At 46.0% G+C, this 26,310-nt stretch overlaps 2 protein-coding genes across 3 annotated transcripts in view; one reads left to right on the top strand and one right to left on the bottom strand.

Annotated features, from left to right (window-relative positions):
• The window catches only part of TRAK1 (trafficking kinesin protein 1), a 123,190-nt gene extending 117,392 nt beyond the window's left edge, over positions 1-5,798 (top strand). For both annotated transcript variants that reach the window (XM_061996293.1, XM_061996291.1), the window contains exon 17: positions 2,720-5,798. In XM_061996293.1, coding sequence (XP_061852277.1) covers positions 2,720-3,518 — 799 coding nt within the window. In that variant the 3' untranslated portion in view covers positions 3,519-5,798. The remainder of the gene's footprint in view (positions 1-2,719) is intronic.
• A 6,828-nt stretch (positions 5,799-12,626) lies between these two features.
• Positions 12,627-18,883, bottom strand: CCK (cholecystokinin). The gene is made up of 3 exons (XM_061997193.1): positions 18,831-18,883; positions 16,824-17,081; positions 12,627-12,902 (listed from the first exon to the last, which is right to left on the bottom strand). Exons 2-3 carry the CDS (start codon positions 17,077-17,079, stop codon positions 12,766-12,768), a joined length of 393 nt encoding a protein of 130 aa, XP_061853177.1. The 5' UTR covers positions 17,080-17,081; positions 18,831-18,883; the 3' UTR covers positions 12,627-12,765.
• Between the last annotated feature and the right edge of the window lie 7,427 nt (positions 18,884-26,310).

Here is a 26,310-nt window from a genome sequence, read left to right as displayed (position 1 = left end):
AACAAATAAAGCAACACTTACATAACAACTGCTTTCTTCTGGAGATGTCTTTGTTTTTTAATTGCACTGTGCTGACAAATTGATAGAAATACTAATCTGATTATCTCTGCATCCTAAATGTGGAGCTGGAAAGAATGAAGCTATCGGAGCTAATGAGCCATTGGGCTGCTGTAGTTTTTATCTCGTGATTAGGATGTCTTAGATGCCTTATCATTAATAACCTATGCCTGGGGTTCCAAAATGCACTGTAGAAAGTCAATTCATGCAGAAAGTTCTCTTTCTCTTCCTTTTCCCTCCCTCGTGCTTTCCAAGACTTCTGTAAGTCTATGTTTAGCCACTGTGGGAGATGCACCACAGGGGCTGTCGCCGCTCTTTATTTCCACCGTGAACTGGAATCAGAGTTCCGAAGGTCCAGCTTTAATCAGTGCTTAACAGAAGAATTGTGGTCGAATTTCCCCTCAGCCTTGCCTTCAGAGCCCTTGCACTGCTGCAGTGAGCACATGTGGCCTCCTTAGCACTGCTGTGACCACTGATTCAGTCGTGGCAGCAGGAAGAGGACCCAAGGAGAACTTGCCTTAGCACATCTGCCACGTGCACTGACAGCCACAGCACGCAGCAGGGTGCAAGGACACCAACTCCAGAGCCACTTAGCAAGGCTGCTTTTCAAATACCACCACTCTTTAATACTAGTTTTCTCAAGTGTGTGTTTCACTACAGATTACAAGGAGTCGTGTTTTAAGCTTATGAGAAAGTGTGGCTCAGAACAAAACACTGCAGGATGTCTAATCTGACGTGCACAGCAGTGTTGGCTACACAGAGTACATGAATATAAGCTGATATGAGACTGCAAATCCTGGTCAAGATGTCATCTAGGCCCTTTCTTTCATTCAGGCATAAAGGATGTGATTCATTAATTGGCCTGAATTCTCTACAACTGGAAATCCAACCAGATTGTCTCAATGTGGCTGTTTGATGCATTTCTTTATACAGAGAACCCAACTTAAGTTCAAGTGGCATGTTATGGCTGAGACAATCCAACAGTGTGAAAAGGGAATGTCTCCCTCCTTCCCTTGTTCCTTCCTCTCCCAGCCGATTAGTTTTCCTGCTTTCTTGCGTTGGCTTTGGTTTTTGTCTGTTTCTTGGCCGTGTGTCTTCTACTTGCTAACCTGGCATGATGATGGTGATGATGAAGGGAAAGATTTCCTTCTTTTGACCAGTGATGAGCTCTCAGCTCAATGGATTCTCTGTTAACATCAAGTGTGCCATTGTTTGAGACTCAGTGCCATTGGAGGAGATACATCCATACCTAGAAAATCTTACCGTGGAGTTGAGCTTTTTGTGTGGCAAAAACCCATCACTTCAGCATGGTTAGAAAAAACTGGGAGTTTTTCTTAAAGGTGCATGGAAGCCTTGCAGTTCTCCCAGACAGACATGAATTTGGAGGGTGGTGGATATGCCACGTGCCTTGTTTCTGGAATAACTGAGTTATACCATGACTTAGCCAACCAATGGTTACCTTGGACTAGCATAGATTTTGAGTGTGGCTTATCCATAAGCAAACATGCTGTGGCTAACCTAGTCTGTAAGGAAGATAAGTGCCAGAAACACTGTTCCAGTGTCCATGAGGCCTCATACAAGGATTTAGGAATACAGAGCATCTGGAATACCTCCTTTGTGTTGGTAATTCCTTGGGAATAGGTGCTGCATTGAGTCTGTGTTCATTCAGGTGGTCAGCTTATGAGGAGAGGACAGTCTACTAAAATGAGTGTGATTTGATGCGCCTCAAGAAATCTCAGCTCCTAATAACTAGCAGTAGTGTGCTTAAGAAAACAAAATGCAGTGAGATAGCACTAAACCCAAGTGTGGAATGTGCAAATGATGGCCCATTTAACTTTGTTTTGTCAAATGCCTGTACATAGTTTGTTTTAAGAAAGAATTGGAATTGGGGAGCAATTTAGGCATGTTTCAAACTATAGAAATTGATGTCTTGACCAATTAACAGTGGAATGGCTGGTTGTCATGCTTGGTTTGCTGCTGTGATATCAGTTACCTGTTGACCAGTTGACAGCCCAAGAGCTTTGAGTGTGTTTTCTCATCCCTTTTGATGACTATTCATACCACCATGCATCTCCATCAAAAGTCAGATCCCCCTTCCCCATAAACGAAGGCAAAATTCAACAGAAGAATGGTTTGCCCTTACAGAAGTGCACGTTGGTTGCAATGGCCAACTTCCAGCAGCTTTGTTACAAGTGCTTCTTAGCAAAGACGTTCCCTTCCTCCCTTGCTGCTCTCTCTGCTATGACCCAGCAGTACTAGAAGGAGTAGTAGCAGCTCTGTGTGCTCAGAAGTAACACTGGAGAGCAAATCAGTGTTCCTTACACCATCGGTCAAGTCCCCCTGTTCTCTTGTCTCATGGAAGCAACTGGGGCTTGTGACAACCGGTAGATCAGGAAGAAAAACCTGCTTGATCACAAACCTGTCAATTTAGTAGTTTGTCAGAAGAAATGTGGTGTTGGGGAATGCATTAACCCCATGAAACTGGGTGCTGAGGTGATGTTTTTGCCCTTGTCATCACGTTTGCGAGGAGCTTCGGAGCTGTCAGTTTCCCGTGCACACTCAAGGTGGATAAAAGGCCCTGTTTTGGGGTTAAAAGTCTTGCTTTGCAGTAAGTTTTAATTCCTTAGTGCAGAGAATAATTTGCCTGCTCCTTTGCTTTCAGCCTTAACGCAGCACCTACTCCAGCTTGTGGCAGCATTAGCAATTTGAAGGGCACGCCGGTGGCTACTCCCTGCACTCCTCGGCGTCTGAGCTTGGCCGAATCCTTCACCAACCTCCGGGAATCCACGACAACCATGAGCACGTCCCTGGGGCTGGTGTGGCTGCTGAAGGAAAGGGGCATCTCGGCAGCAGTGTACAACCCGCAGAGCTGGGACAGAGCCAGCAAAGGCACCCTCCTTAACGCCTACCCCCCCAAAATGGCCATCATTCCTTCCACTCCACCAAACTCACCTATGCAGACGCCTTCTTCATCCCCTCCGTCTTTTGAGTTCAAGTGCACGAGCCCACCTTACGACAACTTCCTGGCTTCGAAGCCTGCTAGCTCCATCCTGAAGGAGGTGAGGAACAAAAAGAACATCAGGAACAGTGAGAGTCAGACCGACGTGTCTGTTTCCAACCTTAATCTCGTGGACAAAGTCAAGAGGTTCGGTATCGCCAAAGTTGTGAGTTCAGGGCAGGCGTCGGCTCCTCCTTTAACTGACGACCAGGGACCTCTTCTCTGTGGGGCACAAGGCCCAGTGAGGGCCCTTGTTCCCGGAGGCCTGGCACCAGACACTCTGCCCTTGGGCTGCCCTGCCGTGACCAGCGCCATCGGAGGCATCCCGCTCAACAGCGGCATCCGCAGGAACCGGAGCTTCCCCACCATGGTGGGCTCCAGCATGCAGATGAAAGGCCCGACGTCACTCACGTCGGGGATCCTCATGGGAACCAAGCTCCCCAAGCAAAGCAGCTTACGATGAAGGACCCTCTTTTTACAGCTGACCTTTTTAAATATGAACACTCAGATTCTTTCCTCCGATCTCCTTTTCCTTTCCCCCGCCGCCCCTTCCATTGCCTCTTTGAGTTTGACAAATCAACTTCGTGCCTAAACGGGAGAAATGTGTAAACTTTGTACAAAATGTGTAAATATGTGCCCAGATCTATTGTAACTAACGGGATGATTTCACTGTTCGTGGGAGTGCAAAAGGCTCTACGTGACGGTTGCTGTATTGAGGTGAACTTGCAAACCTTTTGAAAAGGTTGTTGGGTTATTTTGGGGGTTTTTCTTTTTAAAGATGCACTGAAAAAATAAAAGAACAAAACCAACAACAAAAAATAAACAATAGAGCACTTGACTAGGAAACAGTGACTTGTGTAAGTAGGCCGGCTTTTGAGTCCAAGGTGCATGGGAAGCTATTGAATGTGTTACGTGAGGCCTCGCATCGCATCACTTGAAGCATGGGAGCGTTTGTGCTTCGTTAAATGATGAAAAACAGAGCACTCGGTTTAACATGTGGTACTTTCAGTTTTGCTTCTGTAGATGAGTTGAGCTGAGTTGTTGGGAGTGCCTGGCTGTTATGCCTGAATGGATGAGACTTCTTTTTCTTTCCTACCTATTCTGTATTCTCCTCCTCCCCGAGGTTACAAACTTGAACTAATACCGTGTTGAGTTCAGCAGGCTTACTGGGTACCTGAAAGATTGCTGTGTCCCTGGCACCACTGTTTCATTTGGCACACTTAACACTCCGTGCAATGACTCTCTGGGGGTTTTTGCGTTGTTTTCTTCGTTTTTCGATGCTGCACTGGATTGTGGAAGGGAAGAAATGCTTTACTGTGTGTCGCTGCCGCTGAAACACGCTTTTGGTCAGTGCCCCCAAAGAGGAAGAGGTTTCACAACTTCCTAGACACGTGGCAGTGACTTCCCAGAAGTCAAAAGCTGTGGAACAGATTGACAGATAAGAATGTTATAAAAGAACATGTAGCAGAAGCAGTATTAGGAAAAGGTGAGTCCTTGAAACCTTAGAGAACCACTAAAAACGTTTAGTAACGAAATGGTACAAGCTGGAAAGGGCAACTTTGCAGTCCTCGTGCTGATCTTCCAGGTTTCATGCACGTTGAGGACCGTGGCCTTGGAAGCAGGGTGAGAATATTCACCACCCACTTTCTGGTTTGTTTTTTTTCCAGAGAAACCTTTGTTGTCCGAAATTGGACCTTAGCATAGGGACAAAGACGGAAAACGCCTTATTTCACAGGGGTTTTAAACTGACAAAGTACCTCCCAATGCCAAACATACAACCCTCTGCTCCTTCAGAAAGGAAACAAAAGACCTTGCACAACGTTCAGTTACAGCCAGGCAACCCAAATTTATATTGCAGTTGTTTTTTTTCTCTCGTTTCTCACAAGCTTCTGCTGGGTGCTCGTGAAAAGAATGGAGAAGTCCTGGAACTGGAACAGACTGGAAGGAGGCTTGTTTCTAGACCTGAGCTGAGATACAAATGCCTTTTGAAGGGTGCTGGGGATGGGAGAGGAGCAAAGAAGGGAGGGTTTAACATCCACTTTCTTTTCCTAGCACTTGTGACGTCTCAATGAAGCTCCCTGTTTGTCACCATTACCACACTACACGTCATTGCCGTGCATTGCTGTTTGTACCAGACTGTTACTAAATCTTTAGCACTGATAATTTCTTGTATAAATTAAACTTGTCTTTTAGTCTGTGTGATGAGAGAGAGGTAGGTGGGTGGGGTTGTTTTTTCTTTTTTCCCCTGAATGAAGTAGTTATTGCAGTAGTGCTATGGACACTTAAGGATATTTTTTTTGAGAGGGGAGAAAAAACCAAACCAAACACATGGGTCAGTTGCTGCATGTGTTTTGAAGGCTTCTATTTATTCTCTGAACTTAGAATGTTTTAGTAAAATGTCATCAGCTCTCTTTGCTGTTGTATGTGTGCACTTCTTGCAAGTAAAATCAAAGTATCTTTTTATTTGAATGTATCTTAAACCAGTAGATAGAATACCAGTTGATTCTGAGGAAAAAAACCATCATGGACTTAATGGACCATTTTCTATACCCAGAGGAAGAAAGCAATACCATATGAGAACTTAAAGTGGAGAAGTTAATCATGCAATCAGGAGGTGTTACTTAGCCTTTAAATAAGCAGCAGGGGCTGTCCACCCACCAGAGAAAGCAATTGTAACACGTTGGAAAGGTGAAAGTTAATTTTTTTCTTCACTAATATCAATAAAATAACATAAAAAGTTGCATTGTTGTGTATTATTCAACTCTTTTTTTCCCCCCCTGTTCTTTTAAAGGTGACAAGTCTTCCATCTTGATCCTTTGCTTTCAGATCTCAGTCAAAGCAAAGTGAGGCCATCACCACGTTTAGTTCCTACACTCAGAAGTGGATGACAAGCTTTGAGACTTGTAAGATCGCTGGGTTTTTGAGTTCCAAGAAAGCAGAACTGGATGTTGTGTGGCTTTTGTGTCTTTTCAGCGGGAGCAGGGTGTGAATTCTGCTGCCTAATACAATGCAAAATCCCCCGCGACAAGATGTGGAAGTACAGGGTAAGGAGGAAACATCTTGTGTTTTCCAACAGACAGAGGTGAGCTCTGCTGTCAGTCTTTGTTACTGAGGGAGGAAACAACCTGCTGATTAAACAACAGGTAATGAGAAACTCCAAAAGTCCCACACAGAGGGCGAGAGGCCAGTTATGATAAAAGAACTCCCGGGAGGAGGAGGATAGTCAGGCAATAATTCATGGATTAGACAGCCTCATGTGTTGAGGAGAGAGGAATGTGTGTGAGGTTGGGTGGAAACAATGGCATTTATATCATGCACTTGCTACAGAGAGAAAACTGGAGAGCAGTAATGCCAAAAGAGACAAATCCTGCTTGGAGAAGACTGCCTTAATGCTATGTCAGGGTATGGTTTGGTCCATCTCTCCCACCCTTTGTAAACAGCAAATATTCTCAGAGCCATGAGCCTCAAAGGACTCTCACTTAAATTGGAGAGTTTTGCTATCACAGAGTTTACCTGCATGTATTTTGTTGCAAGAGTATAGTGTTAAGACTTGAGCATTTTGAGGAGGGGATTTTCTCCTATTACAGCTACAGATTAACGTGTTAAATTGTAATGCAGACTAGATAGTGTTTTGTTTTAACAGGCTTATGTGTTTTATCTGGATATCTGGAGGTGGACAAGGTCAGGTGCTTGTGGCCTCACCTTCCTGGGCCTTTGGGAGTGAGGACACAGCCCTGCAAGTGCAGTTCCAGAGTCCTTTTGGTTGTCATCTTGATCAGAAGCTTCAGCTGCTCATTGGCAGCGGGATCAAGGGACAAATGACAGTGGCATGTGAGCCAGGAAAAGCAGAAGAAATGAATGTACAGCAGGAAATGAGAAAGTGAAATGACATGATTGCAGCCAGGAAGGTTTGTAAGGCAGGTATATGAGTGACAAAAATTAAGCCAAGCATAAAGGTATTCCTGGTGTGGTTCTGCATCTGCTGGCTGCTGCTGTGCTGAGGAGCCCCAGACACCCATCTCCTGCACCAGCTTCTGGAGGGAGCTGTTGGTTCTATGAATGCTTTCAAATGATCTTTCAGAGCTTGAGTAAATTAACTGCAGGCTCCCACAATGTGAGCTGGTCCTGTGTAAACTCTTGGCCCTGTTTAAACTGTTGCCTTGCCCCAGGTAGCCTACGGTCCTTGATTTTATAAGCTCTGCATGTGGTGGGATTTCTTCTCTGCTGGCTGTTCTTTCTATACCTGTAATAGCTGTTGGTTTCTTGCTGCTCCTTGGAGAGAAGTACCCCAGTGCTCCCCAGCACATTCCATGGCTCACAGAGAGCTCTCAGAAATTGCTGCCCATGCAGAGTGGGAGCTGTTTTGTGTTCCTCACTGAGAAAGAAAGGTATGTGCTGGAGTGAAGCCCCCAGCCTGGGTAGCCAAAGATCAGGCCTCATCTTCAATGCTGTGAGCTCTGTTCCCTTCTTGCTCTGCAGCTGTAGCCCTGTCTGCTTACCACCCAGACCTGGATCTGCCTTCCTGCCTGCTCCTCAGGACCTAAGGGCACTTGCTGGCCTTTGCACAGCTCTCTAAGCTGCTGTCTCTTGCTGAGCCATGCTGGGTGCTGTGGCACTGTGCTGACCATCACAAACCTGGGGGAACTTTTTGTAACACAAGCAGTATCTTCTTTTGGGTATCATCTTTCTACATCTCTTCTCCTTCCAAAATGAATAGCTTGTTTTCCCCTTTATCGTTGCTGGTGTGCATGGGTGCTCCTGCAGTGATCCAAATATTTGGCTCTGAAAAGAGTGAATAGATGGGGTTTATTGTTTATGCTCTGTTGTTGTTTTCTAGCTTTTTAAAGAAGCATCCAGAAGGATGCATGGAATGCTGGGTTTGTCCACTTCTATGTTTGGAGAGATGCATCTCTGTGCCAGCTAAGTTAACAGCAGTGGTTTGCACTGAGTTCAAGTGGATAGACTCATTTCCAGGCCATGGTGTTTCTGATGGTGACTTACAAACCCAGCTTTCTTCAAGGCCTGGAAGTCTAGACAAACTGGGATTTAATCACAAAAATCCAGAGATTTAGTCTTCACACGAGGCCCTGTGGAAGAACTGGGCTTTAAGGTTGTTTTCTTGGGAAAGGAAAGCTGTTACAATATACCCACATTGACAAGACCACAGAGAAACCAAAGAGGAAATAAGTGCAGCCCACTGAGATCAAGGGAAATCAAAGCTGAGTCAGGCTGGTCTCCTCAAGGTGCAAAAGATGCAGCTGGGGGTTGTGCAAGGGTAGGAGGTCTGCCAGGGAGAGGCATCACTCTAGAGATTTCAGTGGATTTTGGAGGAAATGCTCAGTTTCTGCTCCTGGAACCAACGTTGGTATTTAGAGAGTGTCTTAATCTCTCCTCCAGGGCAGTGAATTACCCCACGGGGTAACAAAGACTGTGGGAGCTGTCTGCAAGTGGGCGATTTCAAAGCATAAACTAAACCTCAGAGTCCAAATAGCTGATGAATTGGTGCCTCTGCTCTGGTCCTCTATCCTTACAACATCTGAGTATCTCAGAAACTTTGCTGTGTCCATCTTCACCGTACCGCAGCAAGGAATGAGGTCACCCACCTCTGAAAACTGGGCTGGGGATGAGAAGAAGGCGAAGTGCTGAGAACTGTGTGTCTAAGATTGGACTGTGGACTCACAGAATGTTCTGTAGAGGGCCAAGACTGGTATTTCAGCCTTGTCAGACTCTTCCCACCATCCTTCTGCACGTCTCCAAAGCGCTGGATGGCCCCACAACATGCCGGTGCAGTGCACAGAGGTTTAACAGGTAGCTCCCGGCTTCCTGAACACGTTTGTTGGCAGCTCTCCACGCTGAATTGAACAGTTTAGCGGTGTTGGTGAGATGTTCCCTGCCTTCCTTTGGTACAGACAGGACCTGCTGCCTGTAACTCACGTTTTTGTTGAAGAGCAAGGGTTGTTCAGCTGTGCTATGGCACGTGGCTGGGTGCCGTTCAGCCCTGCTTTAATTCGGTTGAGAAGCCAATTGAGGCCACAGAAATAGCAAGAAAAACGATGAAAGGCCTGAAAGTTATTGGTGTGTAGCAAGGCCCTTCACAGCAACATGGGCAATGGGCTTTCATGTGAGAATGGCATCACTCAAGAAGCCAATAATGTTTGTATTTAAAAGATTGTAGACGGGTTTTTTTGCCCTGCTGAAACAGGCTTCAAGCTGCGCTGGATCCAATTGCTGTTCAATTGACACAAGCCCTTAGGAATGATTAAAGCTTTAACAAGCCCACAAGCAGCATTATTTTTTCCCCATTCTTTAAGAGAATTTTAATGAACTCAGGGGATACAAAAATCCAATGCCAGGACATCCTAAAGTTTGTGTTTTGACTTGCAAATTCCTCTGCTCAGACTGTGGAGGAGGCACTGCCTGGATTGTGCTGGAGCTCCCTGAAATGCTCGGGGTGGGCTTGCAACTGGGAACAACTGGCTGTGTCCCCAGGTGCTGCCACACATGAAGGGAGGACAGAGGGGCCTGTAGTGCAGCCAACCTTCCCAGCTCATTCATGTGGAGTCTGCAGTGAGCTGCTCTGCTCGCAGAGATTTGCCCAGCACCTGTTTTGAAATGAAGTTAAAGCTCATTGACTCAGATGGAGAAAACAAACTGTCTCTAAATGCAAAGAGGTATTGATTTGCTATTTTGGCAGTGTTAATTTAGCCCCTCACACCCACTTCCATAAAGATGTGTTTGAGTGAAGCTGAATTAAATGTCAGAGAGCTGGCAGTGCTGGGGAAGTCACCTCCCAGACAAGCACCAGGAGGTTGTGCCGATGTGCTGCTGTGTGTGATGAAGATCAGTCTGGAGATAGGAAGGGAAAAAAAGAAGAGATGAAATTCTATGGGTTTTGGTCCTCATTTGAATGCCAGGTGAGTCACTGCAAGTGCCTTTATTCCTCTAATGTATTATAAAGCTCTGCTACAGCTTGAGTATTAAAACCGACTTGTGCAGTGGCTGTAAAAAAGAATGAGACCAAGTTTTGTCTGAAGCTCTCTGGCATCCAGGAGAGGTGGCAGGTGCCATTACTTACAAATGTCACGCTGGTGGTGGGCTGGGGAAGAAAAGTAGCACTTTCTGTGGCTCACTTTCCAAACCAGACAAAGTTTGCTTTCAGTCGTGTCACAAGGAGAAGGCAGATTCCACAGTCAAAGGGCTGCTTCTGGGCTAACAGGCTGCCCAGATGGGCTGTGGAGGCTCCTTCTCTGGAGACGTTCCAAACAAAGCTGGACGAGTTCCTATGTGTGACCTACTCTAGGTGGCCCTGCTCTGGCAGGGGGATTGGACTGGATGAGCTTTCGAGGTGCCTTCCAGCCCTTGTGATTCTGTGCCTAGGAATGGTGCCTTGGAAGTTATTCACTTGTTGGGGATACAGGAAAGCACAACTCTGATGACTGCAAGGGTGGTGAAGCCCCACAAGCCGCCCCAGGGACCATGCTCTCACTCAGTTTCACACCACAAAGGATGGGGCTGCAGGGCTCTTATCCTAGGAGCCTTGTGAGCAGCCAGGCAGCAAAACCAGGTGTTGTGTGGCAGGCAATGAAAAGATGCCCCTGACCTGCAGGAGAGATGTTTAAATGCCCTCAATACCATCCCCCAGCCACACACGTTCGTAGACATCTTCAGAGACCTTCAGACGAGGGAGGAATAGGAGGAAACATCTTTGTCCCTCCCTTCCTCTGCTGGGAGAGAACAGAAGAGAAGGAAAAGGTTTGGTTTGGTTTTTTTCTTTCCTGATGACAGCGTTGCACAGTAATAAAGTGAGATTTGTAACATCACCACTACAGTGTTACATCCTTCTTTAAATAATCCAGGGATAGAAACAGTGTGAAATGATATTTGAAGGTTCCTGTTACTCATTTAAAAGGCAGCGAAGCAGAGGCTTAGTTTACCCCCAAGTTACTTTTAAAGAAATGTCACTTTGGTGGGAAATGCTTTAACCTATGTCATTTTATAGATTAATCTGTATTTTTCCTCAGTTTGGGAAAAAAACAATAGATCAATCAGTTTTAATAATGAGTTTTAAAAGAGCCCTTTGGACTGTCTCCCTGTGGGCAGGAGTCAAAGGAAGGGGAGAATCCAGGTGTTTAGAGGCTCATTATGTTTGGAAAGGAACCAAAGAAAAGCCAGACTAGGTGGCTTGGAAACTGATTGAGTGAAAGGAGCTTGAGAGGAAGAAAAATTCACTGCAGAAAAGCAGTTCCACGTTTTCAAGATGAGATCCACGAAGAGAGAGAAAATGCCCCGTTAGCAGTTGCTGGAGTCTGCGCTTCTCTGCGGGTCTCTGCAGTGCTGTCTGCTCTCCCAGCTGCTCCCAACGTGTTCATTTTGTGTTTAGCCCTTGGCATAACCACTTTGGTTTGTTTCCCAGTCGTCTTGCTGTTGGTGGAATTTGGGTTTTAGTACAAATGCTTTCTGTGTATTGTTTCCCTTGTGCTGTTTTTGCCTATTCGCTGCTGTAGGAGTTGCTGCCAAGTTGTTCACCTGCCTCTTCCCTTTGTCAGGAACCTGCTGTTCAGCGTGTGACAGATGCTTTCCTTATTAATGCACACATTGGGGAGAAGTTCTGTGAGTTTTGCAAAGCAAAATCACCTCCTTTTTCACTTGAGGGAGTTCTTTAGGCCAGCTGCTAAAGCAGACTCAGGAGGGGTTAGCTGTGGTGAAGGAGGAGAGTGTGGGTAAAACACGTCTTGCAGGCAGGCAGGACTGTGAGGGGACTCATGGAGCAGTCCCCAGGGTGCTGGGATCACTCCCCAGCTGTGAGTGTGGAGCTCTCTGCCTTGCTTTGTGCCACGTAAGGACTGGGCACAATCTCCCTCCTTCTCCCCACCACACTGACAGGTGATGGTTAACTGAGGCAGTGTCTGTGACACTAAGGATTAGGTCCCAGTGAGCAGACTGCTCTGCCACCTCCCTCCCCTGCCTCAGGACCATCTTCTACTCTGCTCAGGGATCTCTCCTCACCCCTTCCCCAAATGAAGGCTGGGGTCACCACGTGGCAGGGAATGCTCTGTTTTCTGTGATTCTCAGCTGTCTGCAGAACTTTCACATTTAGTTCAGAACATAAACGAGCTGGGAAAGGTGAAACATGTCAGTGTTGTTCCCCTTTTCATTGTAGCACCGTTGACTATCTGCTACAAACAGGGGTGCTTGGTAGCCCTTTACTCAGGGCTTTTACTCAGGGTCACTGTGAAGGTAGCTGGCCTTTTCTGGCAGGACTGTGGTGGTGTGTTTCTATTTGCACAAGTTTCCCTTTAGAGTTCACAGCTATTGGGACTGAAGCAATATTGCTCTGACAAGCAGCTCATTTGTCTGGTTGCCCAGCACGGGGGATATAATTACATTGCAGAACCAAGGCCTTCTCCTGCCTCTGTGTAGTAAGACACCCAGCAACATGTGGTGACAGGACGAGAAGGGGTAAGTGAAATCATTTTAATATACTATCAATGTATGAGAAACCACAAGAGAAAGAAAACAGGGATTTTTTTTTCCTGGAAAATTCTGCATATGTATATATTGCATTGTATAGTCTTACAGACAAATTTACATCAAATACATGAGATATTTTAAAACACTGATTCGAAGAGGACAACAAATCAATTTTTCTGTACAGACATGGGAGTGTGATTTTCTTTCTCTCTCTCTCTCTTGCTCTGGTTTGGTGTTCTTTAGGAAGAGTACTCGTATTCCTCAGCACTGCGGCGTCCAAAATCCATCCAGCCCATGTAGTCTCTGTCATTTATCCTGTGCATGGGATCGATGCTCTGTACCCTGTTTCCCATAACTGAGAGCCTTCCAGTGGGACCTATGGAATAAAACAAACATGTTGGGGTGAGCAGAGAGTAAGTGGGACGTATTTTTCATGAACAGATTGTTTTCTGCCTCCTGCTGCAAGAGCATTCTGCTCCTGGCTGCTGGGTAGGAATATGGGGGCATTTCTCCTTTTTCCTTCCTATTTCACTGGAAAGTCCAAACCATTTCTCACTCTTCCTCTAAGACCACAGCCTTGCTTGCTGGCATTGGGAAAGGTGCTGGAGATGCAAAATAACTCTGCTTGAAGGCACATTCAAGCCTGAGACAGGACTCCACCACAGTCCAGCGTTGCTTGGAGAGCCAATAATTTAAGTATAGGAGCTCTTACAGTGCAAATTCAGTTTCAAGCAGGGTAGAGTTATGAATCCCAGGTTTTGTGGGGAAATGGGAGTAGTCCTGAAGTGGAGAAAGTTGTGTCTGGAATCTATAGCTAGAGATGCCTATTGCTGATGTTATACAGGGCTTATTACTATGCCAGTGATATTTTCATTGCTTATCCAAAGCTTTCCTAATTCCTTTCACAGCAGGTTTGGATGCTGATCTATGATTTGCCTTATCCTTTCTGTCTTCCTTGCTTAAGGCATCAGAGACACAGGCTGTTTGCCAGGAGAATTTATATTCTTTAAAAGAAAGGCTGCAATCTTCTGTTTGGACAGCATCACATTATGTAACTAAAAAGGCACAGGGAAAGGCAAATTGCTTATCTGTGTACTCCCTGAAAACAGCTAAAATTGATAGATGCCAACAATTAGATTGAGCTTAAGCTGTGAGCAAGGAAGGAGCAGGTTCAGTGTATTGGTATTCAGTGCAGACTGAGACTGGAGGAATATCTGAACTGATCAAAAAGGAACAAAAGCTCAAATCAGACCCTACCAACCCAAATCTACACAAACACCTTGCTTACGGTTTCTTGTGTTTTGAGGGAACCCTCAGTGACCCTGTGCTTTAATATTTCAAGTTTTTCCTCATGTAATGATTCATAATGAACATGAGCCATTAAAACCAAGACCAACTGCATGGTTTTGTCAGTAGATACAGAGATGGGAGAGTTAAATGTACCAAAGAACACCCTCAGCCATGTGTTAGACTTTTACCTTAACCAAAATGACAACAGATTTCATTATCTTTAGAACTAAAGAATGTCTACTGTTAAAGTCTCAAACCCCACGAAATTCACATGCATGAGTCAAATACATCATGAAGTTGATGAGGGTGGCTTCTTGGCACTGGAATCAGGCAGGGCTAAGCACCATCACTCAGGTGTTGGTGTTTAAGAAGCTTCTAAGCCTGCAGTGACCCGTGGGTTGTAATAGCTCTCCTGGTGCCACTATGGTCTGGCCTGGCAAGGGCTCCTTAGAGGATAGTAAATGTGTGTGTCAGTGTCTTGGCAGCTACACCATCTCTGCTGCACGGTGCCAGATTCATGCTGAAAGCCTGCAGATGAAGTTAATTGAAAGCTAGGGGTCACAAGCAGTAAAATGCATTTCTTATCAGCACCTTAGTTGCCTTTCCTCAAACCACCAGAGATGTCCTGTGGATGCTGCAGAACCAGCACACAGCAAACACGCTAAAAATCACAGTAGCTTGGCTCTGAGGCCACATCCAGCCCCAACCTCTCGAGAGAACTTCACTCTCTCACTGTTTAAACTGCAAATATTGCCCCAAATCAGCCTTTCTGCCAGTCACAAGCACAAATGGCACCGCTGGTGACTGCTAATGCTAGCAAATGCCCAGGCTCTCTCTCCCTCTGGATGGAATTTTCTAGTGAATATTACGGTTTAGGCAGGTGACTAATACAGTAGATGAGTGTTGTGTAGAGATTCCTCAAGTGCTGCCCAGAACCTTTATGGCAAGTGAGGATATAATGTTTTGATGGGAACGCAGCGTGTGTTGTAATAAGTGAAGTGAACACAGTTTTGTCCCTGTGAGTCGTCTTGTAAGCAGCAACTACATCTACAAGCCAGAGTTCAGCTCACCCAGTCGTGGCACAAGAATGCCACCACCTGCAAACAGCCACTTTGTAGAGTTAATTATATACATCAATTAACATGCAGGCAGGAAGTACTCTGTCACAGTAATACCCACCAAAAAGACATCTTATAACCAAAGTGGGGTTTTTTTCACTGGTTAAGCTCTTTGAGAATGTCAGCCAGATATTTAAGAGACTATAATGGCAACTTAAACTAGAGTGAGGAGTTTGTGAGTGACAGTGACTGTGATGAGGAAAGGTGATGAGGGATCTGCTTTGTAGACCCACTGGGTTGTGGAATCTCATGTCTGGATTCTCTCTCCATTAGATTATGTGAACTGCTAAAAGAACTTCCTTAATGGATATTGTGCAAGTTAATAACAGGAGACAGAAGCCTCTCAGGCTATGTTAAAAGTGGTTCTTTTTCTGTTGTTTTGGGTTTGGCTCTGTTCTGTGTACACAGATGAACGTGTATGGCTGCAAATTAATGCACAAAAATGCATGTGGTGTCTCTTAATTGCAGACTGCCATAAAAAAATGAGACCAGGGTTTTGCCTAGCATAGAGGTCAGCAGTGAGGCTATCAAGAGGGGAAGGTTCAGTGATCTACATAAGGCTGTGAGGAGAGGGCAGAGAGGAGAAAGCTTTTACCTATCTATATAAAGTGAATTTTATCCTAAGCACAGTCTAGGGCTGGGAGTCAATTAATTTCTCAATGTCTGTATGTTGATGTGACCCTAACTGCTGCCTTCCCCTCAAGCCCTCTAGAGGGAAGCTATCACCAGTAAACAGGATTTATGTAGTGGGTTTTACTGAGGTTGGCAGCCAGAAGACCACAGCAATTAGGCTGCCTGTGGTGTTACAAAGCAACACGGAGATGAGACGGTTCAAGAGCAAAAACATTTTCTTAGGGGGAGAGTTTTAGTGGTCAGTGATTTTGCTCCATCATTTTTGTTGGTAGCACAGATGGCACACATTTCTGTCTCTAAAACATGTACTGAGTTGTCAACAGGGACAGCTTTACTCTTTCTCTTACTGGCTCATGTATGCAAAGCAATTATTTCCTCAAGTGGCTAATAAATCACATAACAAGAATGAAAGCCTTTAATTCCACTATTCTACCAGTGCCTCATGCCCTTGTTACGAACACAAAGCCATGGAGGTTTTAATGAACTGATTGTATTCTCAGGCTGCCCAGGACCAAAAACCCTGACACAAATGGACATGTTTTGAAGCAAATGTGCTTTTTACTTATCACTGCTTTTTAGTTATTGTGTTCATAAATATGATCTCCAATCTTTCAAAATATTGTGACCTGATCTAGGGGGGACCTGCTTTGGCAGGGGGGGTTGGGCTAGATGATCTTTATAGATCCCTCCCAACCCCTACCATTCTGTGATTCTGTGAAAAGCTTTCACACTTTCATAACTCTCTCTGGGAACAAATACATGGCAAATCCAGTACCCAGATTTCCCTGGAAGAGGTATTTCCGGCTGAGGTGAGCCATTTGGTCTGTATTTGTCCTTAGAAAAGTTTTCCTGCTCTTCTATAGTAATTTCCTTCTAAAGGGAGGAGGTTTACTAAACAAAAAAAGTAGAAGATGCAGTTACTGTATTTTATCTAAGTCGAAGATACCAAAATAATGATAAGGCTTTGAAAATGGTAAGTTAAAAATCAAAGAGCTGAACTAGGACCTGACAGGTAGGTTGCATTTTCTTCAGTTAGGGGCACACAGCTCTCAGTCAGTGCCTGCTATGTACAAATCTTTGCTGGGGGAAGGAGTTCTGCAGTAAATAAGAGAACGCTCTCTTACTTTAGGAGTAACCAGGCAAAAATCTCCATCCTACCTTCTCTAGGAGTTCACACTAGATGATGACAGCTAGGTACCCCTGCAGGAAATCCCACTGAGACAGAAGTAGCAGGGTAAGGAGGCTGTAACCAGTACCTTTTCTAGCTTGCTGGAGGTATTTGGCCAACAAAGCACCGATGTTGGATCTTTGGTCAGTGCTTCCATCCAGCCGCGGCACAGACTTCAGTGAGCCGGCCGAAGACGGGGTGCGGATGTGCCGGTGGTGGTCTGTCAGGCTCTGCTCCAGCTCAGCAGCCAGTGCATTCCCATGGGGTGAGCCCACCGTTTGCTGTCCGAAGGAGCTGGCGGAGAGCACAGCAAGGAACAGGCAGATGCAAATACCGCTGTACATTGCTGGAGGGAAAAGGAATGATGGGCTGTTAAAATGACCAGCTTTGCTGCCTCGTGTACTGTCCCCTATCCCCATCCTCCACTGGGGGTGTTGGTTTCTGAGTTGGGTGGTTTTTAATGCAGGTGACTGTGGGATCTGTCTTAAGTTGGAACATGTGAAAGTGAATAGTTACATATCCCTTGGTAAGAGGAACGTATGCTGGAGGAAAGGCTGCGAGACCTGAAGATGTTTAGCATGGAAAAGAGAACTGAGGTGAGACCTCATCTACATTTTTAAGTATGTAAAAGGTGGATGTCAGGAGGACTTTTTCTGTAGTGTCTAGTGACAGGACAAGGGGTAATGGCTAAAAGCTGGAACACAAAAAGTTCCACTTAAACACAAGGAAAAACTTTCCTGTGAGAGTGAGGGAGCCCTGGCACAGGCTGCCCAGGGAGAGTGTGGAGGCTCCTCTGGAAGTTTTCAAAACCCTGCTTTGGAGGTCTCTTCCAACCCCTACCATTCTTTGACTCTATAAAGGAACAAAATTCATTCACTGTAGTATGTACTATGTCTCCCTTATCAACTCAATTCCTATTTCCTTTTCTTTTCCAGAAGCTATATTTCCTTAAAAGTTAAGGGAGATGAATCCAGCTCTGTAAAAAATACCTCTGGATTCAAACATTTCAGTATTTTACCGTTAGACTAAAAACTACTGTTAGTACAAACACTCAGCTTTGACAAGTTCTAAGAAGAGCCTTTATTCTACCAACCTTCATTGGTTTGAATTAGTGTTCAAGAGGCTTCAGCTCATTATACACAGAAAGAAAAATAACCCAAAAACTTGTCCTAAGGAAACAAACCTCAAAATCTCTCCCAAGCATTTGATCTAATAGCTGAAGTGGTAAAAGCTGGCTAGTTAAAAGTGGTAAGAATTGATGTGCAGCTTGGCAATAATCTTCATATAAAAGAAAGAATTTAAATATAACAACATTTTTACTGCTTCCTTAAACAAGTACTAGAAAAAAAATGATGTTGCTTTTCCTAGATGGTTTGATCACATAAGCCTAAATAGTGTTTTTCAGAAAATAGAAGTCACTCAGTTATTAGGAGAAACAAGCCATGTAGTACTTCATGCTGTAGGGGCAAGTTTCCCCTTGTATGTATATATATCCACATAAATATACATATACATATATATAAATTACCAGTTATATAAGGATTTTTGACTCATTTGAGTTTTTGGACAGTATACCGAATGCAACCTTTTCATTTTAAAAGAGGAGAAGAATGAAGTTCCTTTGCTCACCACATACACTGTATCAAAACTTGCCTCACACAAAATATTGTTTATTTTGATATATATATATATTCTTTTTAGCCTTGTTAAGAGATGAATGAAAAACGTCCCCACTGTCCCTCCTGCACAGTCATTAGTGGTGGACCCGCGTGGGTTTTGGCATGCTCAAACCGAAGGTGCGTTGCATCCTTTTCACGGAGACGTTCGTTTTAACCGACCTGTGCTTTTTGTGCATATATAGAGACACATATATCTATCTATACTAACACAAAACCTCGCCCGCGGTGGCTGTTTCCTCCAGAACGTGCCCTTTCGGGGAGCAGGACCGCTCGCCTCCTTGCACACCCTGGCAGCGGCGGGACGGACGCCGTCCGAGCCGCCCCGCAGGTAAGCGCCGGGCGCTCCCGCCCTCCCTTATCCCCGTTCCTCCCGGCAGCAGCAACAGCATCGCCGAAGGATGCCGGCTGCTTCCTACCGTTCCGTTGCGGTTTCCCGAGGCGGGACCCGAGACGGGAGCGCGGCCGTGCGTGCCCAGGCAGGGAGGGAAGTTCGAGGCGCCTCAGCCCCGGCCCCTTAAATAGCGGCGGGGCCGCGGCGGTGTTTGCACAGCGCTGACGCAGCCGGGGCCGCCGCCCGTCAGCCCCCCGCGCCCGCCGCCCCCCCTCCGCGCCGCCGCCGGGACCGGGATGGGGGAGCGCGGGGGGTGCGCGGGTCCTTCCCACCCTCCGGCCGCGGCGCCGTGGGGGATGCGGGGGCGCGGCGCGGGGCTCGCCCCGCACGGACTCCGCCGGGCGCGCTGCGGAGGGGAGCGCTGCCGGGAGCTGGGCTTGCAGCTGAGGGTTAAGCAAACCAGTGGTCCTGAGCGGGACGAATACCGCAGCGAGGGGCTGCTGGTGCGGGACGAACACCGCAGCGAGGGGCTGCTGGTGCGGGACGAACACCGCAGCGAGGGGCTGCTGGTGCGGGACGAACACCGCAGCGAGGGGCTGCCGGGGCGGGACGAACACCGCAGCGAGGGGCTGCCGGGGCGGGACGAACACCGCAGCGAGGGGCTGCTGGGGCGGCTCCCGCCCGCTGCACCGGCCGGCGGGGCGGGCTGCTCGCACCGCGATGCTCGGCCGCGGGAGGTGTGGGGTCCGGGGGCTTCGGGACACAGATGCCTCCCCTCCGCCTCTGCTCAGGAGGACGGGGCGGTCATTTTATTGAAAAAGAAGGGACGATCCCCACGCCGAAAGCCGGGGATGGGGACGGGGGCGCCTTCCTTGAGTTTCTCCCTCAGTGACCCCCAGTCACAAGCCTCCCCCGCCGCTCCCTGCCGCTGCCCGCCCGGACCCCGCAGCCGCCCGCCCTTCTTCCTTGTCGGGGAGAGCAGGAACAGTCTCCCCGGGGCAGCTGCCGGGACGAGGGCTGGGCTGGGGTAGCTCTGCCCGCAGCCGTCAGACACCCGCCCGCCCCTTCCCCGCAGCGCAGCCCCGAGCAACAGCCGTTTGTCGGGACCCAGCGCTGGGCTCCGGCGGGAGCGTGCCGAGTCTGTATCTTAATCTTTATTGAAGTTTGCAGCTCGGAGGCAAGCGAGCCCCGCCGCGAGCGTCTCGTTGGGCTCCCGCAGCGCTCCTCGCGGCCGCCAGAGGGCGCCGGGGCCCCGCACCGCCTCAGCGCATCCCCGCGCGCCGCCGCCGCTCCCCCTGGCGCAGCCAGAGCGGGGAAGGAATTCACCGAAAAGCCACCAAATCCCACGGCAGGAGGATGCCACGCGGCGTGGGAGTGGGGGGACGGGGAAGGCAACCTCCCGGCAACTCTTCAGCGCGGGGCGAGTGTGCCCATGGGCGCCTGGTGCCCGGCAGCCACCAGGCTGAGCGCCCGGGGAAAGGAGCGTTGGTGGCATCAGAGGGGTGTCGAGGCCGGCTGTGCCCCGCTGCTGGGGAGAGGTGAGCCTCGGAGCTGATGGGGAGGGCAGTCCCTGGGCCTTTTCATCCCCTCTCAGGTGCTGTCTGGGATGTTGCAGAACGGGACATGCCAACTGAACTGTGGGCTGCATTTCATCTCCAACGTTGTCACCAACATCGGACAAAGTTGCTGTCCTGAGGCAGTTAATAAAAGGGAGCAAAATCAAAACCTGCTTTGAAACAGAAAAGTAAGTTGAAGAGGATTGCCAGGGCGAAGAACAACGCTGAAATAGTTCCTGCAGTACCCATACAAGTGCTAGTTTAATGTCTCTCTCACTTGAAAAAAACCCCCAGTAAATATTCCTTGTAATTCAGTTTTGCTGTTTTGGCTTGGTGAGAAAAATCACTCACTGTTATTAGACATTAAACAGTCAACACTGAATTGCACTGTAGGTGTCTGGGAAGAGTATCACAGCCTTTCTGGGAAGGTACGATACAACAACAATTCTGGTAGAGTCACATTAAGCCCTTGTGAAACTCACTGTAGGTAATGAGTCCCCAAGGGAACCAGCCCAAAGCTTAATAGGAGAGAAAGACAGAGAGCATGCTGATATACACGTATGCATAATTCATATCACAGAGGTATAAAGATAAATGCAGGCCTTTAAGGCTGACATATTTGCCTGGCTGAAGAAATGCACGCTATAGGAGTTTGTTTACATTGAGCTGATTTGGAAGGTCAGGTCACTTGTAAATATATCCAGGACCACACAAATGGAGAGAGACTATGAGTGTGCATCTGTGTGCACGTGTGTGTGCACACATGTGGCAGCCAAACTTAACTGTTTGCATTCGTGAACATACAAGAAGGCAACTGCATGCAAAGTTGAGGACAGGGATGTTTGCTGGACAGTTACATGCATATACTCCTCTGGGATTGTCTGTGCTTTGGTAAGATCACACACTAGCTCTTTCAGCCTACCTCTGAATTGATCAGATCTCCGTGCTTGCAGTGGGAGGGTCGGGAACTCAACAGTGTAAGCACAGCATGAATTGTTCTGCCTCATTCTACCTGTGTAATCTCTACACTGACTGGAAATGCCCATTTGTTTTTCCCATTTAGACGCTGTAGAGCATGAAGAAAGTTAGTGAGCCTACAGCCTGATCTTGTTAGGAAAGCCAAGACTTCTGTCCTCTCTTTGGTTTTAGGCTTCTAAGCAGTGATTTTCCTCATTGTGAACTCTTTAATACTAGTCTGTGCACTCCTTGGAAATCTTTATCTAGTTTACTGATGCTTCCTTTGGTGGAAGTTTGAAGCTGTGTGCAAGTTCTGGTCCTTGGTAAATATACATTAATTAGTGGCATTTTAGAATTGTTCTGAGCAGAGAGAAAAGACCAGAGAGCCTGTTCAGCTTGAGGTGTTTGACTCAAAGGCTCTGAGGCGAGATGCCTGCGGAAACACAGGCTGCATCTTACTGACCCATGTGGCACAAAGAGGAAAGGATCAGGGCTTGATTTGCAGAGAGCTGTTAGGTTCCAGGAGCAGTGTTCTCATCAGTTGCTGGGCCTAGGTGTGCACCATGGACAGCAGAGTGTTAAGCAACGGGAGAGTCTTGTGCTGCTCCCAGAGATGGGGTGAGGCAGATGCTGCTCTAATGCATGACCTCAGCCTTAGTTCAGCAGGCAGGAAAGACTTTTGTCTGCACAAGAGCTTGAGCAGTGTTGTAAGGATCCAAGGATAGATGCAAAACAAACTTAAGCCTGAAGTGAACCCTGCAATGCAGTAGATGCTGATTACAGATGCATCCCTAAGGTAGAAGCTGGATGATACCATAGTTTAGAGGCTGCAGGTTTGTTTTTAAATTGCTCTTCTGGCACATCTGTTAAAAGATGTTACTCATTGGCTTTGGATTCCACAACTTTTAGGCTGGATATTAAATATGGAGAAGTATTTCTGCCAAGTATAAGGGGATTTTAGACCAAGAAAGGATAAAGCTGGGTAGCTGTCCTGTGGGACTAGGGTGTCTCATGGCCAGGAGAGCAACAAGAAATACCTTATTTTGTTTCTAAGTATTATAGCTTTTTATGATTATCACTATGCAGGGTTTTTTTTACTTTCTTCTGGATCCTTAGACTTCAGAGTAACATAATTTGCTGTATTGGGGCAAATTAATCTTGAGGTTTTTTGTAACTGTGAACCCAATGGAATGTCAGTCTGGAGGATTACAATGAAGTAAGAATTACTGGCAGAGGATAACAGGGAAGAGAAGTTCTAGTGTTCTGGAACTAGAAGACAAATTAGTGAATATATTATTTGAACCAACACTAATATATTAGTGAATGTATTATTTGGACCAACTGTGGACTGCAGATGTGAAACAGAGCCTGGCATATATTTTCAGACAGCATGTTGTTTTGCTGCTGTTTCTGTGGGTGTTGACTTAGACATAAATATTTGGTACTTGGTTTTCTCAAATATTTTAATTCAGTAATTCCTATCAAATGACCTAAGTCCTTTCACTCTAGTCTCTTTTTCTTTGGATTTGCATCCCAATTGACAAGAAGATAAGCTCTACTTGGAATCAACTCAGAAACTGAGGGAGAAATTTTGGGTATTGCCTGTAATTATAAGGAATCTTAGTCTTCTGCCTAAAAAAGAGCTGACCTCCCTTCACAGAGTAGCACCTCAAACTGGTGTGTGAGTACTGAAGAGATACCAGACTATATCAGAGCTAAGGAAGGGTCCAGAATCAGATTGGCAGAGCTGCTGCTGAGGATGATTGGATACCCACAGACTGCTCTGCAGTGGAAACTGAAGAGCAGCAGTGGTAAAGATCAAGAGGTCTGTTTCAAAGGTGTGCTCCTGGTATGAACAATGTGCACCAATGTACAGTCACTCCTTGTCTGAGAATTACACATTATCCTGCAGTTATCCTATGTGAAGAAGAAGAGGAAAGAAATCCCATTTCTTGGGAGTAGGGTTGGATTGTTTAGAAAATCACATTTCAGCCTGTATCCCATGAAATTCAGGCTGTGGAATTTAACTATATATTTTCCAAACTGCCTCCAGGATAGAGGCTTTTGTTCAAGTGGAAAACTGGAAGTGGGAGTCAAAGTACTGGAAGAAAATGACAAAGGTGTGTAAAACGTTTGTTCCTGGCAAATTGTGATGTCAGCAACACTCTGAGGGGTGTGATAGAATTTGAAAAGGTAGGAAGATAAGGGCCCCTGTTGACAAGCACAAAATAAAAGTACAGTAACTAATGTCTCATGAAGAATGGGAAGTCTGTTTAATGCTTGCTTGGTGGAATGGTTTGGCATTTAGGACTCATCTTCCCGTTCCTCTGTGTCATACGTACGTTACTTTGCCGTGTACGTTTCAACTAAAAATGGATGAAAACACTAAATAAAGAACAGGTGTTATATATCAGATTGGAAGGAGGAAATGACAACTTGTGCTAGCTGTGCCTAAAGCCTATGAATTTATTCTTAGCATTGCTTTTAACCCCTCTTCCAGTGAGATGTTTAAGCATGTGCTTAAGCCCCTGGTTTCTTAGCCATAGAGGGGTGACACACCTTTAAACATCCCCTAAATGGGGATGTTTGGTCCTGACCCTTGAACTTTGAACTTCTTGTTTGCTGTTTTGAGACTTTAGGGCTGTTATCTCCCAGGTCTTGTCACATTGTATATCTAAAGTTCAAAATGTCAGTCAGCCTCTCTTGCTGTTGTTACCTCAGATGTATGTCATGCAGCTCAGGAGAGGCCCTGCCCTTCCTCCAAGGAGAGGTTTTTAACAGACCTCGTGTTGTCTGCCGTTCAGACTTGAAGTACCTGCTTCATCTGATGCTTTTTTAAGAAAGCAGCTGTGATAGCACTCTTGCCTGTGAAGGGGAATCTCTCTCACACTGATGGGATTATTTACTGTTTGAAATAATTGTCTTGTATTCCACAATTAGTATTTCCCCTATTTTTTTGGTGAGAGAAAGCAGTCCAACACACCTCAGTGTATATATTAGTTCATTTGTTATAAAAATAGCCTTGTACAGAAAGGAAACACATTGTATCTTTCAAAATACCTGGTCCTTTTCAGATGTGCATTCCACCTCCTCCCCGGACCCAGATGAAAAGTGTCTTCTCCACTGTGTGGCAGTAACAGAATCCTGCAGGAGATACGGTTTGCTCCAAGGTCCTGTCCCATGAAAGGGAAGTATGTGACTAATCAACATTTGTCAAACTATTTAAAATCCCCAAAAGGAAGTTCTATAAATGACAAGTAACGATGTATTAGCCTCTTGCCTTCCCAACATTTGCAGGTTTTCATTTGTGCTAAAATTAGAATTGGAATTTAAGAATAGCAGAGTAATTTGACACTGGACAGATTGGACAGCCAAGAGGGCTCTTTAGTGTCCTTTGGAAGAGATGGGGGCTTTCTGTTTGAGACCTAAGTGGATAGGACAGCTGGAATCTTGTCATTTCATTTCTACTGTTAAATTATACTGTGTAATATGGAAGGAAATTGAATTAACCCAGGTACAAAATGTGAATTGTTGTTCTGACAATCCCTATTTAAATGGAAATATCAGAAACGTCCATGAAAGGTGCAGATGCTGCCTTGCTGTTTTGGATGGCTAGAATGGAATGAAAAATAATAGAGGTCTTTGGACAGCAACTCTGACTGCATTGCAGTGGGCCAATAGAAGGAATTTGGTGTGAGTGTTGTGAAGAAGACAGTTGGAGGTCCTAGGGATTGCCCCCTGGGTGAAGTAATTTTTCCCCACTTTTGACAGGGCTGCACCTTTACTGATGGTGTAGCAATATCACTTGGATATACTGCAGGAGAGAAACCAGTAGCCAGGAGGCTCTGTAGTCAAACCAGGTTTTGTGGCCTGGTATTTCCATGCTCTGAAACACCTGCCTCAGTGACCACCATGACTGATTTACAGCCTCCAGGTACTCAAATTGATGCAACCTGTTCTGCTTATTCAAAGGCTGAGGGAAAAGAGTTAACTGAGAGCTCTACTTAAAATACCTCTCAGCCACTCCGTGATGACTGATCCTTCCCTTAAAAAGCAGAAGGAAGACTTCTAAATTAAGATATTTTACTGGATTATTAGGTATAAATGCATTTTGAAAGCACTGGGAACTAAGAACACACATGGTAAAAAAAGAATTATCGCCCAGACAGAATAACTAAATCTAAGGGGAATAATTCTTTGGAAGCAGATAAACTTTGATTTATACTGCTCACTTTTTATTGTTTGTCTGCCTCTAAATTAGGTTTTTCTAAATAAAAAAGATTTACTGTATTCAGAGTAGAGCCTGGGATTCCTTAGAATCAGCTGTTCTACACAGTACTGAGTGGCGTGAAGGACACAAATGAAGCATTTGAAATAAGCATGTTTGCAGATCAGCTCCCTAAAGTTAACAAAGACTGATTAGTGGGGGTTGTTCTGTATGGCAATGATATCTTAGGCTCACTGTCTGACTGTGTGTGTTATTTAACACCTTACCAATGTTGTATTTTCTTGAGCATGCTCAGGCCAAATAAATGAGATCTATCCAAAGGTTCCTTGGGGTAAGAGCTGGCCCAAGGTCCTGGCTGTACTTCCATAGGATGGTGGAATAGCTCATGTTGGAAGGGACACATAAAGATCAAGTCCAACTCCCTGCTCCTCACAGGGCTGCATTTACTTGTGGAAACAGGAAAGAAACTTGGAATGAGATGGCTTTGAGTTCTCTGGATCAATTTTTCACTTGAAACAGAGGAGCCAGATTACTGATGACTTCACTGATGTAGCATGGTGGCTTGTTCATTTGCAGTCTACCTGAGGCCACGGTAGAGTAGTGGAAAGGTACCATGAAGTGTGCAAGTGTGTAAAATGGAAGGAAACTCCAATGTCTCCCTTTTCTTTTCCTCTGTGTATTTGCACTGAAAGTATCATGCTTTTTGTTTTCTTACAGTTTCCTCCCTCCCTTTGTTTCATCATAGTCCGAAACAGGGCATCCACACTGAAAGAGGGTGTCTGCCATTTGTGTGCAGTCAGTAAAATACCTCTGTCATTGAGTCA

The sequence above is a fragment of the Colius striatus genome, chromosome 5, assembly GCF_028858725.1.
Source record: "Colius striatus isolate bColStr4 chromosome 5, bColStr4.1.hap1, whole genome shotgun sequence".
NCBI classification, from domain to species: Eukaryota; Metazoa; Chordata; class Aves; order Coliiformes; family Coliidae; genus Colius; species Colius striatus.
This window is presented reverse-complemented; position numbering and strand designations above follow the sequence as displayed.